At 41.2% G+C, this 26,770-nt stretch overlaps 1 protein-coding gene across 2 annotated transcripts in view; it reads right to left on the bottom strand.

The window, feature by feature from the left end:
- The window catches only part of DMD (dystrophin), a 1,188,090-nt gene that overhangs the window by 872,199 nt on the left and 289,121 nt on the right, over positions 1-26,770 (bottom strand). For both annotated transcript variants that reach the window (XM_081951523.1, XM_081951524.1), the window contains exons 9-10: positions 3,321-3,509; positions 2,864-3,048 (exon numbers count right to left, since the gene is read on the bottom strand). In XM_081951523.1, the coding sequence (XP_081807649.1) occupies positions 2,864-3,048; positions 3,321-3,509 (374 nt within the window). The remainder of the gene's footprint in view (positions 1-2,863; positions 3,049-3,320; positions 3,510-26,770) is intronic.

Here is a 26,770-nt window from a genome sequence, read left to right as displayed (position 1 = left end):
TTACTTATTTCTATATGTTGGCAGATCTGTTTTTTATTATCTTTTCCAGTATCTTCCTGGGAATTGATGTTAGGCTGATTGATCTGTAGTTTCCTGGATCTGTTCCCCACCCCCCCTTTTTTTTTTTTGAAGATGGGAACCACATCAGCTCTTTTTCAGTCCTCTGGTAGTTTCCTGGTGCTACAGGATTTTTGAAAGATGTGGTACAGTGGTTCTGATATGACATCTGTCAGTTCCTTTAGAACTTTGGGATGTAATCCATCAGGTTCCAGTGATTTCTATTCATAAAGATCAGACAGATGTTCTCTTACTATTTTTTTCCTATTTTACCTTTTATTTCTAGTCTGTCCTTTACAGTTATGTTTTTAGTAGGTTGAATTATAGTTTCTTTTTGCGTGAACACCGATGCAAAGAATGAGTTAAGCAACTCTCTGTTGCCTGTTACTTCCTTGCCATCTTCTCTCTTTAGTGGACCAACTGTTTCCTTGATTTTTTTTCTTGTTGTTAATATGTTGGAAGAAACTTTTTAAATTATCTTTGACTTTTGTTGCAAGTCTTTGTATGAACATGTCTGAGCCTTTGCTTTCCTGACTTAGTCTTTGCAGATTCTGGCTATCTGCTGATATTCTGACTTAGTTGTGCGTTCCTCTTTCCATTTTTTGTACTTGTCCTTTTTGTCTTTCAATTTGTCAGAGAAATCTTTGTGCAGCCATGCTAGTTTCTTCTTGGATTTTTTTCTTTTTCTTTTTCAATAGTATTGTGTTGGTCTGGGCTTTTATGATCTTTTTAATCAGAGTTTCCCAAGCTTCTTGAGTTGTTTTTCTTGAATTTTTATCCAAGGAATCTTTATCTGTAATTCCAACTATATCATATCTACCTTCATGTATCAATAGTTCAGGTTCACCAGTTAGTTCCCCAAACTTTGTGCATTTCTATATAGGCACTTGAGATCTTTATGTGTGACTCTGGGTATACTTCCTATGTCTCCTACTTGGTATATGAGTTTGTCTTTCTTTGCATCCCTCATTACCTTATTATTTGACTTGTTTTCTAGGTGTTTTTGCTAGGAATTAGGTCCTGGAGATCCTAAAGATTGGTCACTCTCCCCCCTCAATTTTAGTTTAAATCCCTCCAGATAAGTTGAGCAAGTCTTTCTCAGAAATCATTCTTCCCAGTCTTTGTGAGATGCAGCCCATTGCTTGCCAATAGCCCGTCATGGAGGTAGTGCAGATCATGGTCCAGGAATCGAAAAGTTTTTTTGGCGATACCAACTCTTTAACCATTAATTCACTTCTAGAATCATTTGTTCTTTTACCAGATGTTGACCTTTCGTTGGCAGTACAGATGAGAAAACTTATCTTTTCCTCTCCACCTCTCCTCCTACCATTTTATTTCAGTTTAATAGCAACTTTTCTCCCCACGATGTAACAATGCTTCCTCCATTGCTGCCATCTTGAATACAGTGTGTGTGTGTGTGTATCTGTTGACAGGAGACCTGGCATTTCCATGGGCTATTGCTAAAACAATTCCTGTGTTAAATAACTACATTCAAAGAACAATACTGGCATGATCATAATTTGGGTGAAATACAATTTGTTTGTATTATTTGTATTGTTTGTTGCATATTAGACAGCTTATTTTAAAACAATTCATTTAGTAATGAAATTGTTAAAGCCTTACCCTGTCAGTACATAAACAGTATTCTAGGAAATAAATTTTGATTCAAAAGTTGGCAAAGGAAATTCACCTGGTAATTTCACCAAATTATTAAAAGGAACTCTGCATTGGCAACAGGAAGGTCATCCGGCCAGTAAACACTCAGCTCCATTCAGTTGCCTCAACTCCACCATGATGTAAGGGATTATGGGGTCAAAATTAAAAGGCAACTTTCATATTAGTTTTCCTTTATGAAAGAAGAATAAGGTTTGATGTCTATGGAGATTCTCAGTCATCCAGGTCATGGTTGGCCCAAAAATGCTTTTTCAAAAGGCAACTGGACTTTGGGTTTTTTTTTTTTTAAGATATTTTGCTTCTCATCCAAGAAGCTTATTCAGCTCTGACTGGATGGTGAGGAATGATTTGATAAGATTTGATATTCATATTGTCAGCACTGGATCTATCTTTGGACAGACTTTACAGGGCTGCCACAGTGGGGGATGGGTGAGCTGTGAGAACGGGAGAGTAGTGAAGGGAGTATAGCAGAGGTGCGTTGCTGCTGGTTTGGCCCGATTCGTCCGAACCAATAGTGAAATTCAGGCCTGGGTCGTAGAACCAGCAGCGACTCAGGCCTGCCACTCCCCTTAAACAGTTCCCTAACTACTGCTTGGATTTTAGTGCCACCCTTTTGGATTTTAGTGACTGTGCATGCATGCACAGTACGTGTCTGGAATGCACATGCACGAGGCACACACATGCGCACATTGTTCAAGGGTTGCGAACCGGCAGTAATGCTGGCAGTGGCCCACCCCTGGAGTATAGTCATAACAACATTCTTTCACATGAGATCAAGGACGGGCTACTAGCACCTGGAGGGGAGTGACCAAAGTTTGGTAGCAGCTGAGAAAGGAGATTGATTGAGCCATGTGATGTGAATGTCACTGGACAGGGCAGGGTGTGAGTTTTAGTATAGGTGAAGGAAAACACGGGATTTCAGATTCGGGTTTTCCCCAGATGTGCCAATATGACTTCTTTAATAAAATATTACTTTGATGGACTTTGTCTCAGAGTTCTGAATTACACTGAAGAGTTGGAACGCTGACACATATATTTGTATTAAAAACACACAATATTATTTTGACACGCTACACGATAACAATAATTTCACCCAGTACAAAATTGATAATCCACATTTATATTGACTTACGTGTTCTGTCTTTCCATACTTCTGACTCTGAGATTTTCCCAGCGCGAATTTAGAAGATTTATTTGTTCTTGTATTTCATTTTCTTCATCTTCTGAAAGCTTTCTAAATGTTCCCAAAAGTTGGCTGCCTACTTGCAAAACATCACCAACATGTCCTTGGTGAGCGGTTAATTCCATCATAAAACCCTTGGAAAATCATTATAACAACGATTACCAACAGAAAACAAAATATTCATATGGATATTTTACAGATTACATTAAATTTCCAATTTTTATCAAATAAACCAGTTTTTAGAAATTAACAATGTGATTCAAGTGTTTTGTAAAAAGGAAACAAATGAAATAAAAATATCATTCAAATGTTACATTTTTAGTGTCATACTGTAACCATAGAAAAACAATTAGCAGGTGGTGAAGTTTTTGTGTTAATTATTGAAAAAGACATTGTTCATTCATACCTCATGAATGTGAAACTGTTCTTTAACTTCTTCTACATCAGTGGAGAGCTCTCCTTGCGCTTGCAATGAATCTTCAGCAGACAGAAGCCATGAGATGACTTCTTCTAATTCAGTTTGGTAGCTTTCTAAGTTTGTTTCTGAACTCATGGGTGAAGTTGCAAATAACCTCTGTTCTTGACTTTCAAAATGCTGATAAATAAATAATGTATTTAAGGAAAAATTCACTAGTATACTTTCTTCTAGATTAATAAATGAAATGTAGTCATGTTAATTTAATAATTAATAAATCATATGGCACCAGTTTCACCTAAAATTAGATCTAATATACAGATATTCAGATTTTTATTATTTTGTACAAAGGCATTGGAATAGATATTGGGTACAAAGCCATCTCATAAATTTTAACAGAAAAATCAGATATTCTTCATGACAGCTTTAGTTATAGGTATGTTTGGTTAAAATTAAAACTCAGAGAGCTCAGTTTGTATATTCAGTTACACTATAACTGCATGCAAAGCTACATTAATGCATATAAACATTGTAAATATTTATAAAAGTACAGTTGTAAGTTAAAATACTTCCTCCATTTTTTATATTTTGGTATAACCTACAACAGTGATGACAAACCTTTTTTTGTTCACGTGCCAAAAGTGGGGGGAGTGCAGGGGGTTGTGCACGGGCATGCTACACATGAGTGTGCTTTCCCCCTGCATGCATGTGTGCGTGACCAGCACTCCCCCCACTTTTGGCGTGCTTTTTTCGCCCTCCCCAGGCTCCAAAGGCTTTCTAGGAGCCTGCGGAGGGTGAAAACAGCCCCCCCCCCCCGAGGCCCTCTGGAGCCTTCATGGAAGCCTCCTGAAGGTTCCAGAGGGCAAAAAACGGCTCTATAAGCAAACCGGAAGTCCATTCCCAAACTTCTAGTTTGCCTTTAGGGCTGGTTTTTGGCGCACCGGAGGCTTCACTGAAGCCTCCGGAAGGTGGAAAACAGCCTCAAAAGAAGGCCAAAGTCAGCTGGACAGCACGTGCATGCACACTGGAGCTGACAGGGCAATGCCCTAACAAATGGCTCTGTGTGCCACCTGTGGCACGCGTGCCATAGTTTCGCCATCACCGATCTATGGGATACTGCGAAGGCGTACATGAAGGGAGTTGCTATATCATATATGGCGAATAAAAATAAGGAGAAGAAACAGTGACAGAAACATCTAGAAGAATATAGAAGAGCTGAAGCAGAGTTGCAGAGGGAACATCAAAAAAGGGAATTAAAGCAACAAATGGACTTAACTAAGCATAAACTGAATATGCTTGAGAAGGAAAAGTTGGCAAGAGATATAAAAAAAATTAACCAAAATTTCTTTGAAAATGCAAACAAACCAGGGAGGTGGTTAGCATAAAAGATGGATTAGTAAACCACAACATGAGGAAGGAGAGATTTGCTATTAGAATGAGCAGAAAAAGAATATAGTGCAGGAATATTATAAGAAACTGTATGATGATATAGACAGAAATTCAGAAGTTAAAGTAATAAAATGTTTAAAGAAAGCCTTGCTGCCTAAAATTTCAGCTGAAACAAAAAATTTTGTTAAATGAAGAAATAAGGATGCCAGAATTAATTGAGGCAATAAAAAAACAAAAAAATAATAAAGCACCATATGTTAGGAAAAATGTTGCTTGTGATATACAATGCAGTGTATCAATCTAATATACATATGTACAAATTGTTATAATTGTTAATAGCATAGCTATTATTACATCCTTTTTATATGAAACATACTAAATTTGAAGTAAATTTATATCATGGCATTTCATTACATCATCCTGAAATCATTCAATGACATTACATCTTTATATGCTATTCTATATAGAATTATTTATCTTTTATAAAAAGGTTTTTGAACATCATCTCCATCATCCTCACTTACAGTTTGTATAAAGTTTCATATTATCAATCTAGTATATATAAATGCTTTATTATCATTATTAATCATTTATTTGACTATAGCTATTATTACTTTGTCTTATACATAGTACTCAAAATGTAACTACATTTAACTAAATTTTATTGTGATGTTTCATTTCATCATCCTGTATCCTTCCAGAAATAGTGCAGTCCAATATCTCTTGCCATATGTAGAATCTGTATTCTAAGTGTTTTCTTGATAAGTCTTATGTGGACTTCTCTTGACAACTTGTTATTCATTGCATATCTTATAAAGATTCGAAGCCCTCTATCTGTTCCTTTCATTAGCTTGACTTTTGTTATTGCTGGTGCTTCTGCCGAAATTACTCTCATTGTTTCTGCCAAATTTTCTCCCCTTTCTTCATCTATATTTTGACATATGAGAGTTCCAGTTCATCAATCTCTCCTTTCTGTATTTCACACTTATCATTTCTCTCCACTCTCAATTTGCTGTCAGTGTCAACAATTTTCTTATCACTTTCACATGTCTCTGTGGTTTTTTTTAACTCTGTCCTCAAATTTCAGCGTTGTTTTATAAGTATTCTCAACTCTTCCCTCCGTACTTTCTGTATTTTGATCTATAATTTCAAGTCTCTTTTCAATTCTCTCTGTGATTATTAAGACTTTTTGAATTTCTAGCATAATTCTTTGCAATGGTAGTCCCTTTTCTTCTTCATATTGGGCCATTTTTCCAGGCTATAAACACTGCCACTAAAACATCCCAGGCTTTTGCTAGGTTTCAAACAAATTCAGTAAAGTTTTTCAGGTCAAAGCTTTCTCTTTCCTTCAAAGAAACACCTGTATAAACAAGATGTTTTCCACTGACCCTTTCAGTAAACAAAGCCAATAGCTTTATATTATCAGATGTTGCCAAGCCTCTAGCCTCTAGATGGCAGTGTTACATCCTTTCCCTCTGTTTTTGCCCCTCTTTCTAAGCTCTGAACTCCAGAAAAGAAGAAAACAAAAGTTTAAAAATTACGATCCAGACGAGCCTTGCGAGGAAAGAAACTTTTAATCCACAAATACAAAAAATGGAAAAAGTATAGAGGAAGAAGGGGGGGGGGAAAGACCAGTCCTGTTAAAAGTAAGAGGCATTTGTAAAAAGTCCATCCATAGAAAACAAACAAAATTAAAGTGAAAAAGATAGCACAATAGTTTTAAACCAGGGTTAATTCGCCACTTACTTACTTCTGTCTTCAATTTTATTTTAACTCTAAGTCTTTTGGGTTTTCTCTTCTCTAATAATAAGGGTTTTTCTCACCAACACTGTCTCTCCTACTTCCATTTCAGGGGACTGTCCCAACCTTCTGCAGCCATTTTGGCTGCTTCTCTTGTAGCTGGCAAAAAGAACTTTCTCCTGTATCGATCAGGGACTTTGTGATGTCCCTGAGATCAGCAGGATATGCTCTTCTCTATCACCATTCCTTCAGTACGGTTTAGATCCAAAAGGGACCATCCAGCAACAGAAATATCGACAGCAATCCTGGAGCCCCAAGATTGCATGTTGTGACGTCATGACATCAAGCCCCGCCCTCCACCCTCCTCATTTCTATGGCAGCCAATAGCAACAAGCGAAGCAGAGACTGACACCTCTGAAACACACATGGTCCAAATGCTGTCTCAGCCGAGGCAAAAGAGTCCATCCTGTAAGGGTGAAGGAGATGCCCAGGTTGCAGCCCTTTAGATGTCTTCCACTGATACCTGTATTGCCCAGGTGACCGATGTGGCAGCACTGCGTGTTGAATGAGCAGTGATGCATTGTGATATGGGTCTAGATTGTTGCTCATACACCACAGCAATGCAGGCTTTCAACCACCTGCCAATCATTGATGACAAAACCTTCCTGCCCCTGGTAGCGGGCTGAAAGGAGATGAAGAGAGCTTCAGTTTATCAGAAGGAAGCTTTTAATATAGCAACAAACCACTCTTCTGACATCCAGCTTGTGCCATTGTTTCTCAGAAGTCCAGCAGGATGACCTTTTGGGCCCTGTGGAATCATGTGTTAACTTTAGGGACGAAAGTTTGGTCAAGCCAGAGAATGATTCTGTCCAGACATACAATACACAAATCAACTCGTACTGACAATGCTGCTAACTTCGAAACCCTCCTGGCTGAAGTGATAGTCACCAGGAAAGTTACCTTCATGGTCAGAAGCCTGAGGTTCATCGACTTCAATGACTCAAACAGCAATGATGTTAGCACCTGTAAAACCAGAGAAAGGTCCCATTGATGGGTACTGGTGTATCGTTAGGGGAGGAGGTTGGTCGCTCCCTTCAGGAAGCACTCAGGTGTTGTGAGAGAGCATTGTGGCCTTTGCCAGAATGATGGTGGATAAGGGGCCACCTACGTCTTGAGAGTGCTGGGGACTAGGCCTCTGTTCAGGCCATGTTGAAGGAAGTCCAGGATGTGTGGAATGGATGCTGAGAGAGCTGTGAGGCATGACTGGTTGCACCATCTGTTGAAGGCCGCCCATGTAGCATCGTAAATCTGATTCGTCGACACCCGTCAAGATGCCTGGATGGTAGAAATAACATCCCCTGAGAAACTGTCTTGTATCAAGAGATCCCGCTCAAATGTCAGGCAGTTAACTGGAGCCACTGAGGTTCTGGATGCTCCAGCAACCCCTGGGTGAGAGAGACTCTGTCATCAGGTATTTTCCAGGGGTGAGACACCGACAAGCTGGTCAAGTCCGTGAACCAGGGCAATCTCGGCCAGTGTGGGGCAATGAGGATGACTTCTGCATGTTCTGTGATGACCTTCCTGACTAACCTTGGGATGAGAGGAAGAGGAGGGAAGGCATATGTAAGACCCCATGGCCAGTAAGCTGCGCAGGGCATTGGTGCCTTCTGCTCCCATGGTCTGGAACCATGAAAAGAACCTTGGAAGTTGAGGATTGGCTGAGTTGGCAAACAGATTGACTGCTGGTTGGCCGAATCGCTGAGATATTTTGAGAAAGAGATCCAGATGCAGACATGCATGATAGATTGTTGCTTTACTCAACCAGTCCGCTTGTACGTTGGCCACACCTGAAATGTGCTCAGCTCGCAGGGATGCAATGTGGGTCTCTGACCAGAGATACAAATGTTCTGCTTCATGTATCAACACCCTGGAGTGCGTGCTGTCCTGATGGTTCACATGTGCCTTGGTCGCCACATTGTCCATCAGCAGAAGCACATGGTGGCTGGAGATGAGTCTCTGGAACTGAGGCAGGGCTAGATGGGCAGCCCTGAGTTCCAGCCAATTGATACTATTCTCCAGCTTGTCCTGTCACCAATGGCCCTGTGTCAATTGAGCTTGGAGATGGGCACCCCATCTGAACAGGCTGGCGTCTGAGGTGACCGTGATGGGATGGGTCCTTGAATAGCGTCCCCTTCTTGATGACTGAGAAGGTCCACCATTGAAGGGACTTGATGATTTGGAGGGCATCCTAACTCTCAAATTGGATGTGGTGGTTTGGGCTCGTTGGTGCAGAAGTAGAAACTACTGTAGTGGACGGGAGTGAAGATGTGCCCATGGAACAACCTCAATACATGATATCTTCCCTGACAGATAAGATAGCAATAGTACCGGAACTGTCCTTCAGAAACTGACTACGTCCACCAGGGCTCTGATGCTGCTGAGGCGCTCCTGGAAGAGGAACACCATGGATATGCTGGTGTCAATCACCACCCCCAGGTGAAGAAGTTGGGTGCTGGGGAACAAGTGGCTTTTCTTCACGTTTACTGAGAAGCCATGGTCTTGAAGTGACTGGAGTGTGATGTGGAGATCCCAAAGTGCCTGATGATGAGATGATGACTGGATCAGAATATCATCCAGGTAGCATTGCAAGTGAATCAGGACTGACCGGAGTCGTGCTGCAACTGCTGCCAACAGTTTGGTAAACGTCCTGGGTGCCGATGACAGGCCAAAGGGGAGGGCCCTGTACTGGGAGTGGCAAAACAAAATCTCAGGAACCTGGGATGGGATGGGCAGATGGGGATGTGGAGATACACCTCCTTGCGGTCTATGGTGGGGAGAAGGTCTCCCTTGCAAAGGCAGGTGAGGATGGAGCACAGGGATTACATCTTGAAGTGTTTGTATTCTATATGCAAGTTGAGCCTTTTTAAGACCAATATTCTCTCCACCCACCCCCCCCCCCAAAAAAAGTCTTGGGAACCAGGAACAAGATCAAATAAAATCCTGTTCCTTTGTGACCTGCTGGAACTAATTCTATGGTTCTGATCTCCAACAGGTGATGAATCTCTGCCTTCATGAGGCCCTTTTTGAGGGAATATTTTGGAGTGGGGCATTGAATGATGTGGTGAGGAGAAGGGGTAAAAAACTCCAGAGTGAGACCCAGTCTCACTGTCTGTAACACCCACGCATCCATGGTGGAGGCTCCCATTGAGTCATGAATAACTGCAGATGACCACCAATGGAAATGCTTAGTTGGGAGTCACTTGGACCTTCTAAAGGGCCTATCGCTGACTTCCTGTAATAAGACTTCTACTTCTACTGCCCTTATCCCAAAAGGAATGTCCATCCTGGGGATGGTCAATTCCTTGGGAATAGGATCGCTGAAACTGGGGGGCAGGGAACCCAGTGTCAGCTGGTCAGAATGGCTGCCTATGAGGATAGGGAGATGCTCTATGATCAACTCACCTGGAACTAGAAGGCAAGACCTTCTTTTTGTCCCTTATTTCCACCAGAACAGGATCCAGGGCCTCACCGAATAGATTGCCTCCTTTGAAAGGAGCTGATGCCAAGTGCCACTTGAACTGCATGTTCAAGTGAACATGCACTTGAATGGCAGCCAATGCCCTAGAGGCAAACTTGACTGCATTGAGGGTGGCATCAGCTGGGAACTCCATGCCTGCTGCCAATTTGTTAATCTTTGGGAGGTATCCAGGCTAACACCTGTCACAGCCACATCAGGGAGGCCCTATTAAAGAAGGAGGCAGCCGTGGTCACCCTAATTATCCATGCAGAATCTAGATGGGGCTTCTAGAAGGATGGTTCTACCTTCTTATCCTCCACCTTCAGACCTTCCATGACATCGGAAGGAATGAGGGCAGAAGATGTCAGGGCTGCTATGGGGGCATCAATCTTAGGCCACTGGAGAAGATCTTCCAATTCAGGAGCTATGGTGTAAATCATTTATCACTTCCACTTGGAGTGACAACAGAGCCAGGCTGCACACATTGGCGCTGGATTACATCCAGAAACAATTTGCAGGAAGGGATGCAATCCTGTGCAGCCGTGGGCTCAGTGAACAGATGTTCACTGGATCTTGTGGTTCCTTACTAGGTTCTATGGCTATCCCCACACCCCCTGGCTTAGTGACTGCTCTAGCCTTATACAAGAGTGATTTGAACAGGGACAGAGAAAACAGGCCTGTAAATGCAAGTTTGTCAGAGGCAAGACCCTCATCCTCTGACAGCTGTTGTTTGTCGACTTCAAATTCCTCCAGGACAGAATCCTTGCTGTGGAGAAGGACTATCTTGGAGGTATAACTGGTCCTCATCTGGGACCCTCTGCCTAGGAGGTGCTGCAGGTGGAACTGGGGTGTGTTGTTCTCTATGGTGGAATGCAGCTTCCATGCCTTGGGCAATGGCCTCAGTGATGTAGTCGCACATTTCCTGCGTGAAACTGGAACTAGTGTTCACCCTGGGCTGGGCTTCTGCTGGCACCTGAGAGCCGGATGTGCATGAAGCGGTTCACTGGTGGAAGCAACTGCTGGCTCCTCCAAGGTGGAAAAACAGTCAAATAGAGTAAATGATTCCTCAAAACAAGAAGGCTGAGTGGTCAGAGAATCAGGAGCGTCTGGAGAGAGATTGTGACTGTCTCTGCTGATGGAAGGAGGTGAGGCATGCGTAGAGGATGGCCTGCTTGACTGCATGGCTGAAGCCTTCTGGGCTTTAGCGAATTGCTTATCCAGGACCTTTTGGCTCCTGGTAGAATACTTGTTTGAAGCTGTTGATGACTTCGTATGAGATAGGTGTTTAGTCTTGGCCTTTGCCTTTCCAGGCCCTTTCTATAATCAGCCATGGTATAACTGCTGCTTCACACCACAACCCAATGCTTAGCACAGCTGGTAGCTTGTAACAAGACCTAGGGCCCTGGAATGTGACTGACTACTCAGACTACTCAGATAGTGACCCCAGAGATAGGCTGTAGCAGGGTAGCAAGATCTGAGGCCCTCAGGAACTCAAAATGGTTCTGGTTGGCTTCAAGGCCTCCCAAGATGGCACTGTAGGCTGTGAAACCGTAGGCTGCAATGAGGAGGCAGAGGTGGTGGAAGGCTGGGAGGACGGGGGGGGGGGAATGGAACCGGCTGCAGTTGGAATCTGACTAGGTCCTCACTAGGCTACAATAGTTCCACGAAGAGAGGATTGAGGCTGCCCTGATAAGGTGCACTTGCCCCCCCTGGGGGGGCAGTGGCAATTCGGCCTTGTCTGAAGGTGTTAACAGAGCTGTAGGCACTGCTAGCAGAGGTGAGATAAAGCTGTCTGGCACTCAAACCACACTCCAAAAAGAAATGAGTTGTTGGGCACCCAAAATGGTGACCTGAAGACACACCGGCAAGAGAGAAAGCGGTGGAGGCAAACACTTCAAAAACACACAAAAACTGCTCCCCAACAGCCTCAGATGTTCCTGGCTGCAAAATCCTCCATTTCACCGCCTGTGGTGTGCCTGGAGGTAATCACTGGGGTGAGCAGAATCCAACCACTGTTCAGTGCGAGGCTCAGCCAAATTCCGAGGAATTAGCTCAAAGTCAGCTCATTCCTCTGATGTCAGAAGTGCCTGTACTTTCCTATCCAATGGTTTTGGAAACTCCAGGTATGAAGAAAAACTGTAAATCTGCCTAAAAACTCAGAGAGAAATGGAAATACGCCTCTTTGGGTTTAGACTGAGTTAAGAAACTGAATCCAGTCAAGCCAAGGAGGCGTGTCCAAACATTTCAACTCAGTCTCAGGGCTAATAGGCAGAAGTTATAACCCATGCATGGAGTCTCCAAGCAGTGCACAGGAGAACAGCTTCTTGCCAAAAAGACAAATTAGGAACAACATGAGAATAATACTTGATACCCTAGAATATTATGAAATACATAGTGAGACACAAGTGGTATTGATGTTCCTAGATGTCCCAAAAGCTTTTGATAATGTCCAATAGAATTTTATGCTGCAACAATTAAAATATATGGATTTCAATGATAAATTTTTAAATGTGTTCATGGCTATATATTTCCAACAGGAGGCCAAAGTATTAGTGAATGGAGAGGCGGCACAAAATTTTAAAATCCAGAAAGGTACTAGACACGGGTGTCCATTATCCCTGTTGTTATTTATATTGTCTTTGGAAGTACTAACAAGAATAATAAGAAAGGACACACAGATTAAAAGATTGGAAATTAAAGGAGAAAGTTATAACTAACAAACAGAAAGATGATTTGACCAAGGGAATACAGATTCAATTAGCAAAAAAGATGAAGTATTTAGGTATCTATCTGATGGCAAGGTGCACATCAATTTAATTATATTAAATTATTAAATCAGATAAAGACAGATTGGAAAGATGGAAAGACTTTCAACTCTCCTTTATGGGTAGAATAGCTACAATTAAAATGAGTGTTCTACCAAAATTGTATTTTCCATTTCAAAATATACCTATAAAACAATAAAATTGTGTTGAAATTTATTTGGCAGGGGAAAGAGTGAAGAATTAAATTGAAACTACTTCAGGAGGCCAAAGAAAGAGGAGGGTGTGGTTTGCCCAAGTGGCAGTGACTTGGGTCAAAGATTGGATAACCTTAAGGAAGAAAAGATTATTAATATTGGAGGGTCATACCTCACTCCATACCTCTGTATAGATGTATACAGAAATATATGAGTTATCCTGCAGTTATTGAATAATTTGCTTTAGTCGTATTGTGATTTTTTTTCTGTTCACTTGTGTCCGATTCTGAGAGACTGTCTAAACAAGTCTCTGCAGTTTTCCTGGCAAGATTTTTCAGAAGTGGTTTGCTTGCTTTCTTGGACAGAGAGAAAATGACTAGCCCAAGGTCACTCAGCTGGCTTTGTGCCCAAGGTGGGACTAGAACTCACAGTCTCCCAGCTTCCAGCTTGATGCTTTTCATTATACCTACTATCAAATTAAATTTACCAAGTCCTAAATACAGCTATCACAATATCTGTTTTCAATCTGTGTTTTAAGTTATCCTTGGTAAGAATATGTGAAATTGTCTGAGGTTACACTTGATTAAATAATTATCCCTTTTAAAAACAATTATATGCAACATGAAGAGAGAGAGAGAGACAGAGAAAAGATTTGTTAATACAGAACAAATGACCTGATATCTACAGTTCAAGAAATGCAACCTCAGAGGTGGGTTGCTCTTGGTACGCACCTGTCGTCCTTTGCTGACTCGATCCTCGCTGACTCAAACCTCTATTCTCACTGACTTCCTGGCCTGCCTGCCTTGCTGCATTACTGCTGCCTCCTCCTGCAGCTTTCTAAAGGTAAGTAAGCCTACCTAACCTGACTTCATGGGGTGCACAGGTGGACAGCAAGAAGATACTGGGAGTGCTGACGACTTTGCAGTCTACACAAGCCCAGGTAGTGGCTGAGGCCTTCCTTGCAGCCACTCCTCAGGCTCATGTAGACCACAAAACCAGTCGGTGCTCGGCAGGTGACTTTGCAGGGCACATTGGAGGGGGGGGGGAGAAGCTACCAGGAGCACCAGCCAGCTTCGCAGTCTACGCAAGCCTGGAGAGTGGCTGAGGCTTTCCTTGCAGTCACTCCCCAGGCTCACGTAGACCATGAAACTGGACGGCGCTCGACTGAGGCCTTTGTTGCTGCCCCCCCCCCCAGTCCCCAGCCTTGTCTAGCTGATTCTGCCTGCTGGTAAGTGACTGGGTTTTTTCTTTATGCTTTTAATGTTTTTTTTTCCAAAGGATATTTTATTGTTAATTTTTTTCAGGAAATTTGGTTTGGAAATGTGATGGTTTCTGATTGCCCTGCTTTTGTTTTCCTGGGTTAATCTTGGTCCCAGGTATTTTGTCTTTCCTAACCTGGGGGTTAGTTTTGCCAGGAAACAGGAAAAGGGGAGTTCCAGGCAAGCTATTTTTAGCCTGCTGAAGCCCTTTGTCTTAATGGGTGTACTTAAGAATTTAAATCTTTCTTTCAGCTGGTGGTTCAGCTGGTGCCTGGGGTTTTCTTAAAGGGCTTGAGTTTCTTGCCAATGTTTTCTGTGGTTTCTGGTTCTGTGAGCTTTCCAGCCCTGTCCTTTATGCTAATGGTTGATGGTTTTTATTCCAGTGGCTTTGTCTTTCCTTTCTTTAGGGTTAGGGGAAAAACTGGTTTCATCTGCAGTTTTTTGGGGGGAAACTGTTATTCTTTTGGTGTTTTCCTGGCACTGTCATAGTTTGTGTGTGTGTGTGTGTGTGTGTGTGTGTGTGTAATGTCCCGCAGTTATCTACACATTAATAGTGATCTAATACTAATAATATTTGCTTATAAATTTTAATGATTTCTCCTTACATAATTGGTGTTTTCTTTCATACTTTTAGATTTCTAACTTCTGTTTCTGTTAGTTAGCCTTTGATAAAACAAATCCCACATGAAAAAATATTTGAAGCCTTCTCCTTGATTTCAATTGTCAATTTATTCATTCCTGCACATTCTAATATTTTCTTTATTCATTTTCATATTTTTTGTTTTTCCACTGTTGTGCAAACACAATTCCAGAAGCTGTTAACATGTGTAAAATTAAATATGTATTGTATTCCCTTTGAAATACCCAACAAAATATTTCTGGTTTTAAATCCATATCTTGTTTTACCATTGCTTCTAACTATAACACCACTAACTCCTGAATAGCTACTTGGACTGACTTAAGTACTGAACCTAATTCATATATTTCTGTTTCTTGAATTGAGGAATAAATTTCAGAAAAATAAATCTGTATTGCTCTGTGAATCTACCTATGACATTCATTCTTCTCAATCTAACTTCTTAGATGAAAAACTATATCTTTCCTGTTTGTTGGGGGACATCCTTCCTGAAAAGACTGTACATTGTTGGGTGAAAACCGAGGTCCCTTCTGTTACTTGTAGTCCTCAGCTTACAACCACAATCAAGTCCAAAGCACAATATTGTTTTATTACTTTTGCAGTTAGTATTATTTAATAGGATGAAGAAGAGGCAACAAAGTATGACCACTTTCTTCACCAAAAAACAAAGACAGGCACAATCAGCTGATCCACAACAGTCACCAGCACCACCAGTACCAGCAGGTGAACCAGCACCACCAGTGCCAGCATCACTAGCACTATGAGCACCAGCAGCACCAGCACGACCACTTCCAACACTTGAAGTCAGAGAAAGCAGCAAGTCCATCTCCTCCACTGAAAGTCTTCCACAACTTCCTGACTGCTGGAGTTTGCAGCAATACAGAAACCTCCAGGAGAAGTATGAGGGACTGGCAGTGTCCAAAAAATAATAGATTGTGAGTACTGTGCGAAACATGGGTTCTCATTAGAGAAAGGTGTTCATGTTTCCAGAGAATGGAAAAATTTCCAGGTTGAGGCAGCAGGGACAAGTAAGGAGAATCAGCAATCATCTCTCAGAAAAAAATGAAGGAACATTTTCAATCAAAATGATACACCATTTGTAGAGAGAACAGTAAACAATAGGAGCACAATGCTTTAACAAAATCCATAGATAAGTCAACTGGAAAACATTTATCCAGTACTAGCACAATATTTGTACTGTTTACACAAAGATGCAAACCATTCTCAGACACTGAAGGGCAGGTAGATTTGCTAAGTGCAATTGGAGTAGATCTGGAAGTAGGCTTGCATTCATGGAGATCTGCAGTGAAAATAGTTGAATTCATTGCAAACAAAATTAAAACCACCATGTTTGCCAGCATTATTGTAAAGCATCTGAAAGTGTGTTTGATAATTGATGAAGCCTCAACACTAACAATGAAAGCAGTTGTGATAGTTTTTGTTAAAATTGGCATAATTATAACTGCCTGGCATAATTATAACTGTTATAACTGTTACCTCCTGGAAATATATTTTTAACTGGTATTTTAAGGGTATTGTTTTAAATTTAATTGATTTTAGGGGTTTTAAAGCCATATTTATACTCTTGCTGTACAGTTCTTTTAATTCTTTTAACCTCCTCCATATTTATTTATTTATTCATCTGTTTATCTATTTAATGAATTTTACTGTGGATGATGTATTTGCTGTGTGGACTGTACACCGCCCCGAGTCCCTTTTGGGAGAGGGGGCGGTCTAGAAGTGCAAAGAAATAAATAAATAATAAATAATAAAATTGAGGATTCAGAATGCCCAGCAACCATTTTTGTTCAGCTGGTGGAATTGGAGAAACAAGATGTGGAGTCCATATGTTCTGCAGTGATGGGAAGCTTACATAAAGTTGGGTTTGCCACTGAATATCTGCGGAAGCATTTAATAGCATTCTGCTCTGATGGTGCCAGTGTTATGCTTGGGAGAAAATCTGGAGTCAGCACAAGAATAGCTAAAAACTTTTCAACCATTGTAATCTGACACTGCTTGAATCATTACCTCCAACTTGTGCTGGATGATTCCATAAAATACACCAAACAACTGAACCACTTCAAGATATTCCTTGACAAGATACACACCACATTCCAGAAATCCTGCAAGAGCCAAATGGAACTTTCCCAAATCTCTGAAGAACTGGGCATTGAAATCATAAAGATTGCCAGAGTTTGGGGACCAAGATGGGCTGCCTGTAGTTTAAGGTCAACCATAGCTGTGTAGCATGCTTACCCAGCGCTACATCATTTTTTTCTGGGCAGTGAAAAATCCCCAGGCATAGCTGCCCAATTTAAAATTTTAAATTTTTGACTGATTTTGCCCTCATGATTGATATTCTAAATGAGATTTCTCTTTTGTCAAATGCCCTGCAGGGGAGAAACACAGACATCATCAAGGCCGAAAAATTGGTATTGCGATCAGTTAAAGCATTTAAAATGCTTAGACTGGAAAAGGGCCCATATGAAAAAAAGGTTGATGGAATGATAGCTTCAGAAGCCTTTCAAAATATAAAATTAGTTCAAAATTAATGATCCTTGCACTTCCTCTTGAAAATCTTTTGGAAAGCATCATCACCAATTTGAAGAAAAGGCTGATGGATTGTGAATATCTAAAAACAGGTAGCCAATTGCCAGACACAAACAAATTACAATTTCTCACATATTTGGAGCTGGATTACTGGAACATTGAAATGTAGCCATTCCATGGGCAGAATCAGAGGAAGGATGGATTGAATTTGGTAAAATGTTTAATTATGAAATTGATTTGAATGACTTCAAAGATTTTTTGGAAAACGTACTCAAAGATCTAAAGAATTGCACAATTCCTGACAGTATCAAAAAAGCTAGAGATATTGTCAGGACAATTGCTGTTAGTTCAGCAGAGGTGGAAAGAGGGTTCTCAAAAATGAACCTCATATGTTCAGAACAAAGAACCCACCTAACTGTTCCAAACATTAATAATTTAATGGCAATAAGTGTTATTGGCATGCCTGTAAAAAGATGGGACCCAATTCCTTCAGTCAAAAAGTGGCTCAGAGCACACCATCACACAGCTGAGTGAAGAGCAAGAGAAGTGCAACTGAGGAGGCTAGAAATGAAAGAACAATGTGGAAACATATTCAACCACAAAACCAATAACACAGCTAAGTACTTCTTTCATTGTTTTATTCTTATGTAAGGTGCAAGCATATGCAATTAAACTCTTCCTTTCTGTGTCTTTTCTTTGTGCAGGCCATTCATTGGAGCAAAGTGGTCAGTTGTTGGAGTTGAAGATGAGCAGGACAGTCATCTTTCCTCTGTAAGTAGCTGTTTTATTGTTTTGTGTGCTGGTTTCATCCTAATGCAATCGAAGAGTTCCTTTCTGTGTCTCTTCTTTCTGCAGGCCATTCATTGGATCAAGGTGGTCAGTGATGTTTAAGACAGGAAAGGACAGTCATCTTCCTTCTGTAAGTAGCTCTTTTATTGTTTTGTGTGCTTGTTTCATCCTTAATGTAGTGCATGCAATTAGTCAGTCGGTGATGTTGAAGACACACAAAAGGACAGTCATCTCCCTTCTCTATTGTTTTGTGTGCTGATTTCATCCTAATGCAGTGAATGCAATTTAAGAGTTCATTTCTGTGTCTCTTCTTTGTGCAGGCTATTCATTGGAGCAAGGTGGTCAGTGATGTTGAAGACAGGCAAGGACAGTCATCTTCCTTCTGTAACTAGCTCTTTTATTGTTTTGTGTACTTATGTTATTCTTATTTAAGTAGTAAGTAATAAATTTCCTTTTTTATATCTTCTTTTTGTAGGTCATTCTTTGGGGCAAAGAATTCAGTGACATCGACTTGGCCACTCTCACCCAGTCACATGACTGCCTAGCCACTTCCATCTGGTCACATGATCACCAAGCCACTGCTGCCCGGTCACATGACTGGCAAGCCACTTCCAGACAGTCACATGACTGCCAAGCCACACCCACAAAATAGGTCACACCCACAGAATAGGTAGTAAAAAAATTTGAAACCCATCACTGTGCAACCTCATATAATGTATGACATTCATTTCATTTCTACACTGATTCAATATGCCAAAGAAAAATGTTTAAGAAACTCAAGAAAAACATCTCCTCAATGTTCATAGTAATCATTTATATATTTGAATTTAGATTTATGTTATAAAGGGATTAAGGATTGAATTTATGTCTTTAAAACTTAATCTTTTATTGAGGCTTTTAATATTTTTACAGTAAATATCTAATGTAAAAAAGAAGATATAACTAGAAAAGGCAAACCTTATAACAAAAGGATTTGGCTCACCCAAATAACACAAAAAACCCTAAGAAGAATATCACTGAAAATTAAAATGGACACAAGCAAAAAGGGTGCATTTATTTCCCACAGCAAGCACAGGCGTATTAGAAGAAGATTGTTATTCATAACAAATAAATCATATTGACAGACCTGTGGAGGGAACATCCTCCCTTTTTGGTCAGAGGACATGACATAAGCAGTTTGTGTGTACACATAGCTTTTGAAACGAGGCTTAGGTGAAGGGATGCACACATGGCCCTGTGCTACACTGACTTTGATCTAAGAAGAAGAAATTAGGAAGAAAAGCAGACATAGATGGATGAATGTGGGTAACAGAATGGATGAAATGTAGTATATTTCAGGGGATAATGTCAGCAGTCATCTTACTTCAAGAAATGTTTAAAAATTAAACAGCAAATAGAGAGATACTTTCATTAGAGTTTAATGAGAAATAGAAAAAAAATTGAAGTACCTGTAATTATCCCCACTTTGAAGCCTATCATCAATAAAGACTTCTGTGATTAAATGCACTTTAAGCAAAAGGATATGAACCCAGAAAGGTTCTGAATAAATATATTCAGTACTCTGCAAAGGTGTAAAATGATCAGGAGGCCCATCACTCAATATAATTGTAAGAATGGTTACTAGGATTGAAATTTATTTCTAATGGTATGCCCATCCAAAGAAAGAAATTATTTGGGAATTAGTATAGAAATCTAAACCTGAGATAACATAACTATTTTCAAAAACAAGAAATGGTCTATGAATATGTTTATATAAAAATAATAACAATTACAAAAAGATATTATCACAGTCAGAATGGGGGGGCTCCTGTGCTAATTGTACAGGTATCTGATGTGATTTTGCCTAGCTTAACTTGCTGCTTCCTGTCTGTTAGGAAGCTTGTGATCCACTTACAAGTGTATTCAGGTACCGCTAGCTGATTTAGCTTAGTTAGAAGAATGTCTGGTATGATGGTACCAGGGGTGGGTTCCTGCCAGTTCTAACCAGTTTGGTAGAAGAGGTTCTTCAAATCTACCATACTGGTTAGAAGAGGTTCCACCAGTGGACCTGGAAATAAGTTCTGGAACGCATGCCCCGGCCCTGTCGCTCACTCCCCCCGCCCGTTCCGTCGCAGCTTGCTCCCCCCCTGCTTGTCCACACTAAACTAGCCCAGCCCAGTGCTCACTGATTGGCTGGAGTCCAGCCAATCAGTGAGCAGGCTGGAGTCAACCTGCCTGCCTCTAACACCCGTTTAAAAGCGCAGCACCAACGGACAACATTCTTCTTTTGAAAAGAGTCTTTCTCTTTTGAAAAGAGTCTTTCTCATTCCCGAGCAGCTCTCGCATCGCGGTTGATGATCGGGTCCTCCCTTTGCTTTGCTTCGTTTTGCCTTCCAGCAGCCTGCTGCTTGCCTCAGGTAAGCAACTAAGCATGAGGGGGGTAGTGGTGGTGGCAGGTTAAACTGGTTTGTTTTAATTTATTGTGTGTAGAATACTTTTAACTGGTTTTATTATAATTTATTGTGTGTGGAATACTTTAAAATGGTTTTATTTTAAATTATTGTGTGTGGAATACTTCAAAATGGTTTTATTTTAAATTATTGTTGGTAGAATCTTTTTTAAAATTGTCTTAGACTATTTAAAAAATATTCTATCAACAATAAACTAAAAAAAACCATTAAAAATATTCTATACTCAATAATTTTAAATAAAATGATTTTAAAATATTCTATCCACAATACATTTAAAAGTATTGTGGATATAATATTTTTAAATGGTTTATTTTAATTTAGTGTGTATAGAATATTTTTAAATGGTTTTATTTTAATTTATTGTGTATAATATTTTGAAATGGTTTTTAAGGATTTTTTTTATTATTTATAGAATATCCTTTTTTAAAAAAATACTTTTTAAGGGAATTTGTATTTATTTATTGTTTATAGAATATGTTTATTACAAGAAATGTTATTCCTTTTTGCAAATGTTTTATTTGTGATTCATTATGTTGCTTTTAAGTGTGCAGGTTGGTGCATGGTTTATGTGTCTCAAAGTGGCTGCTTTTCTATTGGCAGGCCAGGTTGGTGCAAGGCAGCTTTGCCAGATTTTGTGTGTTTCTGTGTGATACCTGGTTGTTTAGATAATTGTGCTTCCTGGTTCTGTGAGCTTCCTGGCACTGTCCTTTATAATTTCCCACAATGCCTTGATGGCTTTTATTCCAGTGGCTTTGTCTTTCCTGTCCTTAGGTTTAGGGAAAAAACTGGTTTCATCTACAGTCTTTTGGGGGGGGAATTGTTATTTTTTGGTGTTTTCCTGGCACTGTCATAGTTTGTGTGTGTGGGTATGTAATGTCCCGCAGTTATGTACACATTAATAATGATCAAGTACTAATAATATTTCCTTATACATTTTAGTGCCCTTTCCTTACATAATTGGTGTTTTCTTTCATACTTTTAGATTTCTAATTTCTGTGTCTGTTAGTTAGCAATTGATAAAACAAATCTCGCATGAAAAAGTATTCAAAGCCTTCTTGATTTTAATTGTCAATTTATTCATTCCTGCACATTCTAATATTTATTCATTTTGATATCTTTGTTTTTCCACTGTTGTGCAAACACAATTCCAGCAGCTGTTAATGTGTGTAAAATTAAATATATATTGTATTCCCTTTGAAATGCCCAACCAAATATTACTGGTTTTAAATCCATATCTTGCTTTACTATTGCTTCTAATCATGACACCACTAACTCTTGAATAGCTACTTGGACTGACCTAAGTACTGAACCTAATTCATATATTCCTGTTTTTTGAACTGAGGGATAAATTTCAGAAAAATAAATCTGTATTGCTCTGTGAATCTACCTATGACATTCATTCTTGATCTAACTTCTTAGATGAAAAACTATATCTTTCCTGTTTGTTGGGGGACATCCTTTCTGAAAAGACTGTACATTGTTGAATGAAAACAGAGGTCCCTTCTGTTACCTGTAGTGTAGTCCTCAGCTTACAACCACAATCGAGTCCAATATTGCGTTATTTCTTCTGCAGTTAGTATTATTTAACAGGATGAAGAAGAGGCAACAGAGTATGACTGCTAGGACCGTCATCTTTCCTATGTAAGTAGCTGTTTTATTGCTTTGTGTGCTTGTTTCATCCTTAATATAGTAGTACAAGCAATTAAAGTCCTCCTTTCTGTATCTCTTTGTGCAGGCCATTCATTGGAGCAAGGTGATCAGTGAGTGACTTCAACACACAAAAAGGACAGTAATCTTCCTTTTCTATTATTTTGTGTGCTGGTTTCATCCTAATGCAGTGCATGCAACGAAAGAGTTCATTTCTGTGTCTCTTCTTTGTGCAGGCCACTCATTGGAGTTAGTGATATTGAAGACTGGCAAGGACAGTCATCTTCCTTCTGTAAGTAGCTCTTTTATTGTTTTGTGTACTTATTTTAATCTTATTTAAATAGTAAGTACAGAAAGTAATAAATTTCCTTTTTTATATCTTTTTGTAAATTATCCTTTGGGGCAAAGAATTCAGTGACATCATCTTGGCCACTCCCACCCAGTCACATGACTGCCAAGCCTCTCCCATCCGGTCACATGACTCCCAGGCCATTCCCACCCAGTCACATGGCTGGCAAGCCACTCCCACCCGGTCACATGGCCGGCAAGCCACTGCCACAAAGCAGGCCACACCTACAGAAGAGATTCCCAAAAACTTTGAAACCCACCACTGGATGGTACTGAATACTGAACTAAAGTCTACAAAGAGGACTCTTGCGTAGGTCTTTGGAGATTCAAGATGTTGTAGGATGTAATGCAGAGCCATATTAACAGCATCATCTGTCGATCTATTTGCTCAGTATGCAAATTGCAGGGGGTCTAACAGCGGATCCATGATGGTTTTCAAGTGGGACATCACTAGCCTTTCAAAAGTTTTCATAACTAAAGATGTTAGAGCAACTGGTCTGTAGTCAGTTCCTTGATGGAGGGCTTCTTCGGCACTGGGATGATAGCAGAGCATTTGAAGCAAGAAGGAATATGATGCATCTCTAGTGATTTGTTAAAGATTCGGGTGAAGATGGGAACCAATTTGTCAGCACAGACTTTTAAGCAAGAAGGAATTATCTTGTCTGGGCCTGGTGCTTTTCCTGGCTTCTGTCTATGAAATAGATCTCACACTTCCTTTTCTGTGATCACCAGGGGTTGTGAATCCAATGGGATGGGGTCAGTTGTAGGAGGTTTGGCTGTTGTTGGTGTGTCTGAGATGGGTGTTGTGGTGATAGGTGGCTGTAGTTTCCTTTCAAACCTGAAGTAGAACACGTTCAGATCATCTGCCAGTTATTGATTTCCTTCAGCCTGGGAAGGAGATTTGCCATAACTGGTGATATTTTTAAGAGTTTTCCACATATTTGCTGGTTCATTTGTTGAGAACTGATTCCTTAGCTTTTCAGGGTAGCTTCTTTTTGCTGCTCTGATATCCCTTGTTAATACTTTTCTGGCCTGATTGTACAGTATTCTATCACCTTTTCTGTAACCTTCCTATTTGGAACAATGTAGCTGCGTAAGCTTAACTGTGGACCAATGTTTATTGTTACTGTATATTCACAAGTTCCTGGTTGGTACACATAGGTCTTCACAGAAGTTGTCATATGATGTAACAGTAACTGTGAGTTCATCCAGGTCTTCAGAGGTTTCTTCAAAAATATTCCAGTCAGCGTAGACAAAGCAAGCCTATAGCTTTAACTTTGCCTCCTTAGTCCAAGGCCTCACTGATTTAATTGTTGGTTTCGTGGCTTTAAGTCTTTGTCTGTAAGTAGGTACAAGGTGAATCATGCAATGATCAGAATGGCCCACAACTGCTCATGGTAAGGATCGATAAGCATGTTTTAGTGCTGTGTAGCAATGGTCTAAAATATTCTTGCCTCTGGTGGGACAATTGACATGATGAAAATATTTTGGAAGCTCTTTCGTTAAGTTACCTTTGTTGAAATCACCTAGAATAATGGCCAGTGAATCTGGGTATTTGGCTTCATCTGTTATTTTCTTTTGAGTATGGAAAGACCATCAAATAGCAATGAAATATTCGCTGGTAGGGAAGTTTGCTTGAAGGTCTCAAATTGCATTGCCATGAATTGAGGCCCATTGTCAGAGACCAGGACGTCGGGCAGGCCATGCGTGGAAAAAAGTCTCTGTAGCACCTTGATGAATGCTTCTGCCATAGTGGAGGTCATCAGGACTACCTCTAACCATTTTGAGTAGGCATCCACAACTATGAGAAATGTCTGGCCATGAACTGGGCCAGCAAAGTCAATGTGCACCCTAAACCATGGTGCTTGAGATCACTCCCAATCCTTAGCGGGTGCCTCTGGGGGAGCTGGTCTGGACTCCTGGCACGGTGTGCAGGTAGTTACCCATTCTTCGATCTCCCTGTCCATGTTAGGCCACCACACGTAACTCCTAGCCAAATACTTCATCCTGACAATTCCCTACGTGTAAAACCTCTAATACTGCAATGTGAAGTTTGGGTGGAACAACAACCCTGTAAACAGCCATTTACAACCGATAACGTATTGTGTTTGGCAAAATACATTTTGAAATCAGCCCCAACAGGCCCCTTGGGCCACACCCTCCACTCAGTTCAAAATTTGCTTGATGGTGGAGTCCTTTGCAGAGTGACGGGCAACATCACTGGATTGAGACAGGCTGAGTCTCAAGGCAGTCAATGAGGAGGACTGGCGTCTCGGGGGTAGAGTCAGCGAGATGTTCAGGCAGCGGGCAGCGGCTGAGAGCGTCAGCATGCCCCAAAGTGGAGCCTGGTCGGTGGATGAGATGGTAGGAGTAGGCAGCTAGGAAAATGGTGCATCTGGTCATGTGGGGTGATAATGACACTGGGGTAGGTTGCCAGCCAGTAAGCCCAACAATGGCTTGTGGTCCATAACCAGTTTGAAGTCCCGGCCATAAAGATACTCATAGAACCTCTTTACTCCAGCCACTGCAGCCAAGCCTCACGGTCCAGCTGGCTGTAGTTCCGCTCTGCCGCGGACAAGGTCCTGGAGTAAAATTCAATAGGGGCTTCGGTTCTGTTGGGCATGCAGTGCCTGAGGACAGCGCCAATGCCAAATGGGAAAGCGTCGCAGGTCAGCACCAATGGCAGGGTCTGGCTGTACTGTACCAGGAAGGAATCAGTCGACAGGAGTCGTTTTACTGTGGCAAATGCGGCAGCCTCGGCTTTGCCCCAGGACCACTTCACGTTCTTAGTCAGGAGACGGTGTAAGGGCTCAGCAACTGTGGCTTTCTGTTTAAGGAAGACGCTGTAGAAATTAAGGAGCCCAAGGAACACCTGCAGCTCAGTTTGATTGTGAGGTGTGGGGGTGTCCTGAATTGCTTTGATTTTTTGCGTGGTCGGGTGAATCCCAGAGCCGTCGATTAGGTACCCTAGGAATTCAACCCTTGGCACGTTAATCTGGCATTTCTCTTTTTTGAGATGGAGGCCTTTGTTTCTAATTCGAGCCAAAACTGTTCGTACACGTTTTAAAAATTGCGCCTTGTTTGCAGCCGATACCAAGATGTCATCGAAATAGGGGACAACTCCTGGAATCCCCTGCTAAAGCCATTCCATGACGCTTTGGAACAATCCAGGGCAATACTAATGCTGAATTGCAGGTGGTGACATTTGAATGCACTCCTGTGTGTCACAATGGTTTGGGCCTCCACCGTAGCGCCATCTACAGGCAATTGTTGGTATGCCTGTACCATGTCCAATTTAGCGAATTTTTTTCCAGGGCCTAATGAATGAAGAAGGTGCTATACAATGGGTACAGGGTAGGCGCTCTGTTGTAGCACTTTATTTATTATGCACTTGTAGTCCGCGCATATGCAGACAGACCTGTCACATTTGACAGGTGTCACTATAGGGGTTTCCCAGCGTGCGTGATCAACTGGCTCTAGGATTCCCTGGCTTACGAGCTTGTCAATTTCCCTGTCAATTTTGGGGCAGAGAGCAAAAGGTATTCTCCTGGGTTTTAGCCTTATTGGGGCTATGTTGGGGTCCAAACTAAAGGAAATTGGAGTCCTCGCATACTTACCCAGATCGGTGCCAAACACGTCCTTGAACACCTTCCAAATGGCTTCAGCGCCGTCGTCTTTCAAGGTGTTGATACCGGTCACCTCTAGGCCCAGGGCTTGGAACCAATCTAGCCCTAGGAGGCTCTGCAGGTTGTTGCTGACCACTGTCACTGGGAGTTTCCCGCTGAATTGCTTGAACTTCACCTGGAAGGTGCCTTGACCCACGATGGGGACCCAGTTTCCCTGGTAATCGCGTAGGTGGATGTCAGGGGTGCGAAGATGCTGCTTCTTTAGGCTAGGGATAGCCTGCTTCAGGGTAGACCACGATATGATGGTCAGTGATGACCCAGAGTTGATCTCCATCTCACATGGAGAGTCTTCGATGAGGACTGTGACCTTCAGCTTTTTTGGCCGCCTGGTGCGGACTTGGCTGATTGACGTATGGTAGGTGACTCTATTGTCGCCCTCTGAGTGCCATGGTGGCTTTTGCCAGGCCCCTTGGTTGGGCCTCTGTTGGTGGTTTGGTGCGCTTCTAGACTGCCAGGTAGTGGCAGGGAAT

Source organism: Natrix helvetica, assembly GCF_964273705.1.
Source record: "Natrix helvetica genome assembly, chromosome: 4".
Lineage (NCBI taxonomy): Eukaryota > Metazoa > Chordata > Lepidosauria > Squamata > Natricidae > Natrix > Natrix helvetica.
This window is presented reverse-complemented; position numbering and strand designations above follow the sequence as displayed.